This window comes from Vigna umbellata, chromosome 4 (assembly GCF_029865625.1).
Source record: "Vigna umbellata cultivar VRB3 chromosome 4, Vumbellata_1.0, whole genome shotgun sequence".
Lineage (NCBI taxonomy): Eukaryota > Viridiplantae > Streptophyta > Magnoliopsida > Fabales > Fabaceae > Vigna > Vigna umbellata.
The window spans coordinates 14,751,741-14,764,339 of NC_142168.1; the positions used below are offsets into that span (position 1 = coordinate 14,751,741).

The following is a 12,599-nucleotide window of genomic DNA, read 5'->3' on the forward strand; positions in this document are numbered from 1 at the left end:
TTTTCTAAACTCTTACAAATTGTATCTTTGTGATTGTAGTTTGTAATTGTTTTGTGATTAGTGAATTGTTTATCTTGTTTTGAGATAAGCGACTGGACGTAGGATTGGTAAGATCCGAACCAGGATAAAATCATCTGTGCAAATTTCTCTCAACCTTACTCTTGCTTTATTTGTGTTTGTTAATTGCTAAGTAAGTTTAATTGAGTAGAAATTGAAAGGCACACGTTTGTATTAAAAACCCTCCTGGTTTGTTATCCCACGCTAACCATTCCGCTGCAGCCGCTTCTGACAATTGGTATCAGAGCTTGCTTTGATAGTCATTCAAATGGCGGGATCGTATCAAACATTTGCAGAGGGTGCATCAATCAATAGACCACCACTATTCACAGGTGAAAATTACGCATTTTGGAAGGTCAGAATGCAAATTTTTATGGAGTCTATTGATATAGATATTTGGGATGCTGTTGCATTTGGTCCTTTTGTTCCAACTAACAATATGCAGGAACCAAAGCCCCGTGACCAATGGACTGCTCAAGATAAGAAAAAATTTGGTAATGATGTAAAAGCTCGTAATATTATTTCATCTGCTTTAACTGTTGATGAGTTTTACAGGATTTCTATTTGTAAAACTGCACAAGAAATGTGGGAAATACTTAAAGTAACCCATGAAGGTACAGATGATGTTAAGAGAGCTAGAAAGAATACCTTAATCCAGGAATACGAAATGTTCAGGATGAAGCAAGGGGAAACAATAGTAGATGTTCAAAAACGCTTCACCAACATTGTCAATCATCTCATTGGACTAGGTAAATCTTTCGATACTGATGAGCTTAATATAAAAATTCTGAAATCTTTAGACAGGTCTTGGCAACCAAAAGTGACTGCAATTTCTGAGTCACAAAATCTCAACACCATGACTATGGCGGAACTTTTTGGAAAGTTGAGGGAACATGAACTTGACCTCGGAAGACTAGATGAAGAAGAAGCAAAAGCAAAAACTAAGAAAAAGAGTCTAGCCTTGAAATCTGAGGTTGAAAGAAGCAAAGGTAAATCGGAAGATGAAGACTCAGACGAAGAAGAAGAATTGAGACTCATGATAAAAAGGCTCAACAGGTTCATGAAGTCTAAAGGTAAAGGAAAATTTAGATACGAAAAGAAAGATAATCCAGTATCTTCCTCAAATTACCGATGCTATGGTTGCGGAGAAAGGGGGCATCTCAAAGCAAACTGCCCAGATCAAAAGAAGGGTGAAGACAAAAAGGAGAAAAGATTCTTCAAGAAAAAGAAGGCATACATTGCATGGGAAGACGACAATGAGACCATTTCAGATTCAAGCTACTCAGATGAAGAAGCAAACATCTGTTTAGTGGTGAACGACGACGCTGGAAGCCAAGTAAGTACATCTAGCGATTCTGATAATTCTAGTCAAATTAGTGAAGATGAATTGCATGAAATTTATGCTGCTTTAATAGTAGAATCTGAAAAACTAGATCTTGCTCATAAGAAATTGAAAAAGGATTTCAAAAATTTAAAAATAAATTTTGAAAATATTTCTGAAGAAAATAAAAATTTGAAATCAGATTTTGAAAATATTCTTGAAGAAAATAAGAATTTGAAATTAAATTTTGAAAATACTTTTGAAGAAAATAAAATTTTGAAAAATAAAGTTTTAATTTATGAAAAAGGTAAATTTACTAGTAGTGATGAATGTGCATCTTGTGTTAATTATAAGAAACTACTAGATGAAACAACCTTAGGAGAATGTAGTAAAAATAATGAAAATAAGGTTGTTAAAAATAAGTATGTTCCTAGAATTAAACACAATTATAGAACCCTTAGAACTTGGGTAGAAAAAGGAACAACTTATAGGAACACAAATATTGTATCATGCTTTTATTGTATGAAAAAGGGTCATACATCTAACAAATGTAAAATTAAGCATTATGGTGTTCCTAGTGGTAGATTTATTTGGGTTGTAAAATGATTTCAAATTTTCAAACTAACCCAAAGGACCCATACAAAATTGTTGGGTACCTATTGTTTAAAATTTAGAATTTCTTTAAAACAATATTTGAGAAATTTTTGTTTTAAAAATTGTTTTTGTTCTAAATATTTAATCTTTATTCCAAGGAAGATGGAACAATTTTTTTATATACAAAGCATATATAGTTTTCAAACGGAAAACAATTGAAATAGAAAAATGTGTGCATGTTGTCTTTGATAAAATTGTAGACCTTGAGGCAAAACCTCTTGAGTCATTTGAATTACATGCAGGCAATGATGAAGATTTGTGGAAGACAACAAATGAAGTGAAGAATGATGACAATCCTCAAGATGAAGATCTAAACAAAATATGAAAACAACCTAGAGGATTCTCATTACAAAATTGGAGGGATATCTAAAGGGGTACTTTATATTTCTATGTTTCTATTAGTGTATGCCCTTTATATTTCCTTGTATGCTTGCCTCTTTAAATTCAATCAAATGTATGTTGCTTTTCTTATTATTTCTATACATACATGCTTTTATTGAGGGGGAGTATAATTTCTAATACATTTAGGGGGAGAAATTATACATCACTTTTTAATAATGATCAAAAAGGGGGAGAAATATTTAATGTCTTAAACTTATTTCTAAGTTTACTAACAATTGTTTCTTCCTTAAGTTGTATTTTAAATACAGATTATTATCAAAAGCTTTAAATCAAGAAGGTTTTGATCATCATCAAAAAGGGGGAGATTGTTAGCAAAATGATGAAGATGAAGTTTTGATGATGTCCAAATCAAGTCAAGAGAAATCAAGACTCAAAATGTTATGAAGACTTGTATTGCTATGGAAAGCTTTTGTAATAATTATAGTTTAGTATCTAGGACTTAGATTATGAGTGGATTTATGTTTGCATTCAAAAGAGATGTAAAAATAAGCCAAACAGCAAAATCTGTGCAGTGTTAATCGATTAACACAGGGTGTAAATCGATTGTTCCAGAGACAAATGAAGAAGCACTGCATTGAGCTGTTAATCGATTAACAAGGGGTGTTAATCGATTAACGTTAATCGATTAACAAGGGCTGTTAATCGATTAACACAGGAGCCGTTTGAAAAACTAGTCGTTTTTAAGAGCCGTTGAACTATCCGTTGGGGTGCTAATCGATTAACCACTGTAGCTAATCGATTAACACAGTGTGAAAGGCTGAAAACGAAAAATGGAAGAGCCTTTGGATGAGTCTATAAATAGACTCTCATTTCCTCTCAAGTTAAGAATCTAGAGACACAGAAACTCTTCCCTTGTGCTCAAATACTCAGAAATTCTTGAGACTTGTGTGTTCTTGTTCGGCTTGTGAAACTCTTGTCTGTGGAGCTGGTGAAGTGCTGCTACGGTGACAGAGGAAATAGCCGGTTCATCCTTGGTGTGTCTAAGGAGGTGTTCGGAAGAGAATCATCCTTCGTGAAGTATTCGGAGGAGGTGTTCATCCTTTGTGAAGACTCAAAGGAGGTGTAGTTTCATCTCTTGTGGTATCAAGAGAGGTGTTTTCTAAACTCTTACAAATTGTATCTTTGTGATTGTAGTTTGTAATTGTTTTGTGATTAGTGAATTGTTTATCTTGTTTTGAGATAAGCGACTGGACGTAGGATTGGTAAGATCCGAACCAGGATAAAATCATCTGTGCAAATTTCTCTCAACCTTACTCTTGCGTTATTTGTGTTTGTTAATTGCTAAGTAAGTTTAATTGAGTAGAAATTGAAAGGCACACGTTTGTATTAAAAACCCTCTTGGTTTGTTATCCCACGCTAACCATTCCGCTGCAGCCGCTTCTGACAATTGGTATCAGAGCTTGCTTTGATAGTCATTCAAATGGCGGGATCGTATCAAACATTTGCAGAGGGTGCATCAATCAATAGACCACCACTATTCACAGGTGAAAATTACGCATTTTGGAAGGTCAGAATGCAAATTTTTATGGAGTCTATTGATATAGATATTTGGGATGCTGTTGCATTTGGTCCTTTTGTTCCAACTAACAATATGCAGGAACCAAAGCCCCGTGACCAATGGACTGCTCAAGATAAGAAAAAATTTGGTAATGATGTAAAAGCTCGTAATATTATTTCATCTGCTTTAACTGTTGATGAGTTTTACAGGATTTCTATTTGTAAAACTGCACAAGAAATGTGGGAAATACTTAAAGTAACCCATGAAGGTACAGATGATGTTAAGAGAGCTAGAAAGAATACCTTAATCCAGGAATACGAAATGTTCAGGATGAAGCAAGGGGAAACAATAGTAGATGTTCAAAAACGCTTCACCAACATTGTCAATCATCTCATTGGACTAGGTAAATCTTTCGATACTGATGAGCTTAATATAAAAATTCTGAAATCTTTAGACAGGTCTTGGCAACCAAAAGTGACTGCAATTTCTGAGTCACAAAATCTCAACACCATGACTATGGCGGAACTTTTTGGAAAGTTGAGGGAACATGAACTTGACCTCGGAAGACTAGATGAAGAAGAAGCAAAAGCAAAAACTAAGAAAAAGAGTCTAGCCTTGAAATCTGAGGTTGAAAGAAGCAAAGGTAAATCGGAAGATGAAGACTCAGACGAAGAAGAAGAATTGAGACTCATGATAAAAAGGCTCAACAGGTTCATGAAGTCTAAAGGTAAAGGAAAATTTAGATACGAAAAGAAAGATAATCCAGTATCTTCCTCAAATTACCGATGCTATGGTTGCGGAGAAAGGGGGCATCTCAAAGCAAACTGCCCAGATCAAAAGAAGGGTGAAGACAAAAAGGAGAAAAGATTCTTCAAGAAAAAGAAGGCATACATTGCATGGGAAGACGACAATGAGACCATTTCAGATTCAAGCTACTCAGATGAAGAAGCAAACATCTGTTTAGTGGTGAACGACGACGCTGGAAGCCAAGTAAGTACATCTAGCGATTCTGATAATTCTAGTCAAATTAGTGAAGATGAATTGCATGAAATTTATGCTGCTTTAATAGTAGAATCTGAAAAACTAGATCTTGCTCATAAGAAATTGAAAAAGGATTTCAAAAATTTAAAAATAAATTTTGAAAATATTTCTGAAGAAAATAAAAATTTGAAATCAGATTTTGAAAATATTCTTGAAGAAAATAAGAATTTGAAATTAAATTTTGAAAATACTTTTGAAGAAAATAAAATTTTGAAAAATAAAGTTTTAATTTATGAAAAAGGTAAATTTACTAGTAGTGATGAATGTGCATCTTGTGTTAATTATAAGAAACTACTAGATGAAACAACCTTAGGAGAATGCAGTAAAAATAATGAAAATAAGGTTGTTAAAAATAAGTATGTTCCTAGAATTAAACACAATTATAGAACCCTTAGAACTTGGGTAGAAAAAGGAACAACTTATAGGAACACAAATATTGTATCATGCTTTTATTGTATGAAAAAGGGTCATACATCTAACAAATGTAAAATTAAGCATTATGGTGTTCCTAGTGGTAGATTTATTTGGGTTGTAAAATGATTTCAAATTTTCAAACTAACCCAAAGGACCCATACAAAATTGTTGGGTACCTATTGTTTAAAATTTAGAATTTCTTTAAAACAATATTTGAGAAATTTTTGTTTTAAAAATTGTTTTTGTTCTAAATATTTAATCTTTATTCCAAGGAAGATGGAACAATTTTTTTATATACAAAGCATATATAGTTTTCAAACGGAAAACAATTGAAATAGAAAAATGTGTGCATGTTGTCTTTGATAAAATTGTAGACCTTGAGGCAAAACCTCTTGAGTCATTTGAATTACATGCAGGCAATGATGAAGATTTGTGGAAGACAACAAATGAAGTGAAGAATGATGACAATCCTCAAGATGAAGATCTAAACAAAATATGAAAACAACCTAGAGGATTCTCATTACAAAATTGGAGGGATATCTAAAGGGGTACTTTATATTTCTATGTTTCTATTAGTGTATGCCCTTTATATTTCCTTGTATGCTTGCCTCTTTAAATTCAATCAAATGTATGTTGCTTTTCTTATTATTTCTATACATACATGCTTTTATTGAGGGGGAGTATAATTTCTAATACATTTAGGGGGAGAAATTATACATCACTTTTTAATAATGATCAAAAAGGGGGAGAAATATTTAATGTCTTAAACTTATTTCTAAGTTTACTAACAATTGTTTCTTCCTTAAGTTGTATTTTAAATACAGATTATTATCAAAAGCTTTAAATCAAGAAGGTTTTGATCATCATCAAAAAGGGGGAGATTGTTAGCAAAATGATGAAGATGAAGTTTTGATGATGTCCAAATCAAGTCAAGAGAAATCAAGACTCAAAATGTTATGAAGACTTGTATTGCTATGGAAAGCTTTTGTAATAATTATAGTTTAGTATCTAGGACTTAGATTATGAGTGGATTTATGTTTGCATTCAAAAGAGATGTAAAAATAAGCCAAACAGCAAAATCTGTGCAGTGTTAATCGATTAACACAGGGTGTAAATCGATTGTTCCAGAGACAAATGAAGAAGCACTGCATTGAGCTGTTAATCGATTAACAAGGGGTGTTAATCGATTAACGTTAATCGATTAACAAGGGCTGTTAATCATTAACACAGGAGCCGTTTGAAAAACTAGCCGTTTTTAAGAGCCGTTGAACTATCCGTTGGGGTGCTAATCGATTAACCACTGTAGCTAATCGATTAACACAGTGTGAAAGGCTGAAAACGAAAAATGGAAGAGCCTTTGGATGAGTCTATAAATAGACTCTCATTTCCTCTCAAGTTAAGAATCTAGAGACACAGAAACTCTTCCCTTGTGCTCAAATACTCAGAAATTCTTGAGACTTGTGTGTTCTTGTTCGGCTTGTGAAACTCTTGTCTGTGGAGCTGGTGAAGTGCTGCTACGGTGACAGAGGAAATAGCCGGTTCATCCTTGGTGTGTCTAAGGAGGTGTTCGGAAGAGAATCATCCTTCGTGAAGTATTCGGAGGAGGTGTTCATCCTTTGTGAAGACTCAAAGGAGGTGTAGTTTCATCTCTTGTGGTATCAAGAGAGGTGTTTTCTAAACTCTTACAAATTGTATCTTTGTGATTGTAGTTTGTAATTGTTTTGTGATTAGTGAATTGTTTATCTTGTTTTGAGATAAGCGACTGGACGTAGGATTGGTAAGATCCGAACCAGGATAAAATCATCTGTGCAAATTTCTCTCAACCTTACTCTTGCTTTATTTGTGTTTGTTAATTGCTAAGTAAGTTTAATTGAGTAGAAATTGAAAGGCACACGTTTGTATTAAAAACCCTCTTGGTTTGTTATCCCACGCTAACCATTCCGCTGCAGCCGCTTCTGACATTCTCTAGCTGATAATTGCAAAAATGAGATCCTCCATCACTGATCAACACTCTTGGAGTGCCAAAACGTGAAAATATCTGCCTCTTCAGGAATTTAATTACCGTGCTAGCATCATTTTTAGGACAAGCTAATGCTTCCACCCATTTACTCACATAATCCACTGCTACCAGAATATATTCATTGTTGAAAGATGGAGGGAAGGGTCCAACAAAGTCAATACCCCAACAATCAAAAACCTCCACCTCTAAAATACCTTGTAAAGGCATCTCATGACGTTTAGTGATTGTCCCTGCTCTTTGACATTTGTCACAATTTTTAGCATGATTATGAGCATCTTTAAACAAAGTTGGCCAATAAAATCCTGATTGAAGGACTTTTGCTGCTGTTCTTTCTCCATTAAAATGTCCTCCATAAGGTGACTCATGACAATGCCAGAGAATTCCTTCTGCTTCTTCATTTGTAACACATCTCCTCAGAAGATTATCTGCTCCAATTTTGAACAAATAAGGATCATCCCAAACAAACTGTTTGGCATCATGCAAAAATTTCTTTCTTTGTTGCCAAGTTAAGTCTTCCGGCATGACCCTTGCAGCTTTGAAATTAGCCATATCAGCAAACCAGGGTCTCTGCTGAATATACATGAGTGATTCATCTGAAAAAGATTCCCAGATTTCAGACTCCTTGCTAGTGACTTCATTATTGACTAACCGTGACAAATGATCAGCAATTAAGTTTTCACTTCCTTTCTTATCACGGATGTCTACATCAAATTCTTGCAATAGTAAAACCCATCTAATCAGACGTGGCTTAGAATCTGGTTTTGTCAACAAATATTTGATAGCTGCATGATCTGTATAGACAGTTACCTTGGACCCAATAAGATAAGGTCTAAATTTCTCTAGAGCATACACAATAACAAGAAATTCTTTCTCGGTTGTAGCATAATTCAATTGAGCATCATTCAGAACCTTGCTAGCATAATAAATTGGATGAAACTTTTGTTCTTTCCGCTGGCCAAGGACAACTCCTATTGCATAATCACTTGCATCACACATTAATTCAAAGTTTTGATTCCAATCTGGTGCTACAATTACTGGAGCTGACACTAACTTCTTCTTCAATGTGTCAAAAGCTTTCAAGCAATCTTCATTCATCACAAAAGGTGCATCCTTCATCAAAAGATTACTCAATGGTTTAGCAATTTTTGAGAAGTCCTTGATGAATCTTCTATAGAACCCAGCATGACCAAGAAAACTTCTAATCCCCTTTACATTTGTTGGTGGAGGTAGTTTCTCAATGACTTCTACTTTAGCTTTGTCTACCTCAATTCCTTTAGTAGAGATTTTGTGCCCCAATACAATTCCTTCAGTTACCATGAAATGACATTTTTCCCAATTCAAAACAAGATTTGTCTGAACACATCTTTTGAGGACAGTGTTCAAATTAGCCAAACATCTTTGGAAAGAATTTCCAAAAACTGAGAAATCATCCATGAATACTTCAATGCATTTTTCTAAAAGATCCGCAAAAATTGCCTGCATACACCTCTGAAACGTAGCTGGAGCATTACATAATCCAAAAGGCATCTTTCTATACGCAAAGATACCAAAAGGACAAGTAAAAGACGTCTTCTCCTGGTCTTTTGGATCCACCACAATTTGATTATATCCAGAATATCCATCTAGAAAACAATAAAAAGCCTGCCCTGATAACCTTTCTAGCATTTGATCCATGAAAGGAAGAGGAAAATGATCTTTCCTAGTAGCTTTATTCAGCTTCCTGTAATCAATGCACATACGCCAACCAGTAACTGTCCGAGTAGGAATAAGTTCATTCTTATCATTATAAATTACTGTCATCCCACCTTTCTTTGGAACCACCTGTACTGGACTCACCCATTCACTGTCAGAGATTGGATAGATGATACCAGCTTCTAACAGTTTCAACACTTCTTTTCTGACAACCTCCTTCATAACAGGATTTAACCTTCTCTGTGGTTGAGCACTTGGTTTATAATCTTCTTCCATAAAAATTTTGTGCATGCAGTAAGTTGGGCTAATACCTTTGAGATCTGATATTGACCACCCAATTGCTTCTTTGTTGGCTTTCAGAATTTCTATCAATTGCTCTTCTTCGTGTGAAGATAAAGAGTTATTGATGATGACTGGCTTTGTTCCATCTTCTTCTAAAACACATATTTCAGATGTGATGGCAATCTTTTTAATTCTGGTGTCTGTGTTTTGACTGTTTCTTCCTTATCAATTATTTCAAATCTTGGATCTTCCTCTGGACTCTTTTTCAATGTTTCCAAGTCCATCAGACATTCCTCAATCAATTTCTCTTCTTCTTCATCTAAATCTTCACATGCATCAATGAGAGTTTTTTCCAATGGAGAAATATTTCGCACCATCCTTTCTTGCACCATACAAACTTCGTCAAGTTCATCAAATTGAAAACATGCTTTGTCATCATTTGGATATGTCATGGCCTTGGATACGTCAAAAGTGACTTCTTCATCGTCAACTCTCAATTTAAGCTTACCATTCTCTACATCAATCAAAACTCTAGCAGTCTTCATAAAAGGTCTCCCAAGAATAAGAGGAACATCACTAGTTCCTTCCATCTCCATCACAATAAAATCCACTGGGAATACAAATTTGTCAACCTTCACTAGAACATCTTCAACAACTCCATATGGATACTTAAGAGACCTGTCTGCCAATTGAAGAGCCATTCTGGTTGGTTTAATTTCCAGCCCCTGAATTGTTCTGCACATGGATAGCGGCATTAGATTAATGCTAGCTCCCAAATCAATCAATGCTCTTCCAACTTTCACATCTCCTATGGTGCATGGAATAGTGAAGCTTCCTGGATCTTTAAGTTTAGGAGGTAGTTTCTGTATGATTGCACTGCAGTTGCCCTGTATATTGATAGTTTCCTTCTCAATGTACTTGTGTTTCTTTGTGAGGAGTTCCTTCAAAAATTTCGCATATGCTGGCATCTGTTGCAATGCTTCAGAAAATGGTATAGTAATCTCCAACTTTTTAAACAATTCCATGAATCTTTCCAACTGCTTTTCTTTCTCCTTCCTCGAATAACTCTTTGGATAAGGAAGTGGCTTTTCATACTCTTTTTCTTTCTGTCTCTCCTCTCTCTCTTCTCTCTCTTTTTTTTCTCTCCTCTCCTCTTCTTCTTTTTCCTTTTTCTCTCTCTCAACTCTTTCTTTCCACTCACATGTTTCTTTTTCACTCTCACTCTCATTTTCTTTCTCTTCTCTTTCTTTTTGTCTCTCCTCTAACACTCTACCACTTCTAGTCACAATAGTTTTACACTCCTTTCCCAGATTATCATGTTTCATCTCGTCAACTATTCTCTCAACATAAACCTCCATTTTTTTAAATGCAACATCTATATTATGACAATAAGATGCATTCGTCTTCAAGAATCTTTGGAAAGTCTCTTCAAGCTTTGTTGTTTTCTCAACTGGAGTACATTGCATCTGCCATTTTGGTTGTTGCACTTGAACCATTGAGACCTGTTGTATTTCCTGTGGTATTTGAGAAAGTTTCATAGTTACTTCTTCAAGCTGTTGAGAGATAATTCTATTTTGAATAAGCAAAGCCTCATTTAGTTGTAACAACTCCTTCTGACTAAAATCTCCTTTTTCAATATTGAGTTCATTATCATTAGTAGCCATATTTTCAATAATTTCAGTTGCTTCCTCTGGAGTTTTCCATTTAATGTTTCCTCCTGCTGAGGCATGAAGCATCATCTTAGCTTGTGAACCAAGACCTCCAAGAAAAGTTAGGACTACTTCTTCTTCTTTGAAACCATGCGTGGGTGTTTTTCTTAGCAGACTTTTGTATCTATCCCATGCATGCCCCAGTGATTCTTCCATGCCCTGCTTAAATGAAGATATCTCTTGCTTGCCTTTTGTCACCTTTGATTGTGGAAAGTACTTGTTCAAAAACTTTGTTACCACTGCTTCCCACTCTGTGAAACTTCCTTCTGGAAAAGAGTTCAACCAAAGCTTAGCATTGCCTCCCAATGAGAAAGGAAACAAACTAAGTTTGATTGCTTCGTCTGGCACCCCATTGATTTTCACTGTGTTGCAAATTTCATTAAATGTAGTAAGGTGCTCATATGGGCTTTCATGAGATAACCCATTGAATTGATTACTCTTCACCAGTTGGATCAATGCTGGTTTGACCTCCATATTGGCTGCATTGACTCTAGGTCTAGCTATGCTGTTAAAATGTTGAGGTCCAGCTACATTGGTGTAATCAGCAAGAGTTCTTCTGATATTATTATTCTCCATATTTTCTGTGCTATTGTCAGAACCTTGTGGTGATGGTTGCAACAGAGTTTCCGGAGGAGGGAAAAGTTCTCTAGATGTTCTGATTCTTCTCCTCCGTCTACTGTCTTCTAATCCTTCAAGCAGCGGTTCTGTTGTTTTCTTGCTCCTAGTTCGAATTGCCTCCTGCATACACAAGAACACAAAACCCTAGAAGATTTGGTTAGCACAAAAAGATATAAAAGAAAATATAAGATTCAGAAAATAAAGACAGAAAACAAAAAAAAAAAAAATAAAATAAAATAAAATAAAAATTCGTAATTTAAAAATAAAATAAAAAAAATAAGTCAAAGATAATTAATAATCACACAAATTAACCAGTTAAACCACGAGTCCCCGGCAACGGCGCCAAAAACTTGATGGACAAATTTATGAACACCAAAATATGATGTCACAAACTTGTTTTTCAATCGGCAAGTATGACCGAATCGTTCAAGTAATAAACTTGGTAAGACCAAGTATCGTTCTTCCCAAAGGACTCACGGCCTAGTTTAGTTATGTGGTTTCTTGATTAGCTAAGACTTACAGAGGAAATATTTGGAGTTTAATATGCAAGACAGAAAATAAACATGTATGCATGAAGTTTTGATCAATGGCAAAAAGCAAAAGATAAACACTTTCAATGATATTAATGTATGAATATGTTGTTGGGGGTCAATTTCATCTTATCCACTCTCATATATTTTAGGAATTCAACATTCAAATCATCATTGTTAATGCCACTCTCTAAAGTACCTTTCTAGAAGGCTTCTCCCTAGTCACGAGTTCATACAATTCCTAGCATTCCTAATGATCAGTTCATAAGTGCAGGAGCTTAACGACAACCAATATCATATTGGGAGAAATTCCCCGGATCTAGACTTCCCCGTACGTGCCCGTATCGACAAAACCAATAAT

General features: G+C 34.9%; 2 protein-coding genes across 2 annotated transcripts; both read left to right on the forward strand.

Annotated features, from left to right (window-relative positions):
* The first annotated feature begins 325 nt into the window (after positions 1-325).
* On the forward strand, positions 326-1,984 carry LOC148199324 (uncharacterized). Its single transcript, XM_088113192.1, has one exon. The coding sequence runs from the start codon at positions 326-328 to the stop codon at positions 1,982-1,984; it is 1,659 nt and encodes a 552-aa protein (XP_087969318.1).
* Positions 1,985-3,854: 1,870 nt separating this feature from the next.
* LOC148199325 (uncharacterized) lies at positions 3,855-5,513 on the forward strand. Its single transcript, XM_088113191.1, has one exon. The coding sequence runs from the start codon at positions 3,855-3,857 to the stop codon at positions 5,511-5,513; it is 1,659 nt and encodes a 552-aa protein (XP_087969317.1).
* Positions 5,514-12,599: the final 7,086 nt, after the last annotated feature.

What these genes read in the sequence shown, in the direction of transcription:
- LOC148199324 (XM_088113192.1), top strand. Translation starts at nt 326, where the DNA reads ATGGCGGGATCGTATCAAACATTTGCAGAGGGTGCATCAATCAATAGA.
- LOC148199325 (XM_088113191.1), top strand. Translation starts at nt 3,855, where the DNA reads ATGGCGGGATCGTATCAAACATTTGCAGAGGGTGCATCAATCAATAGA.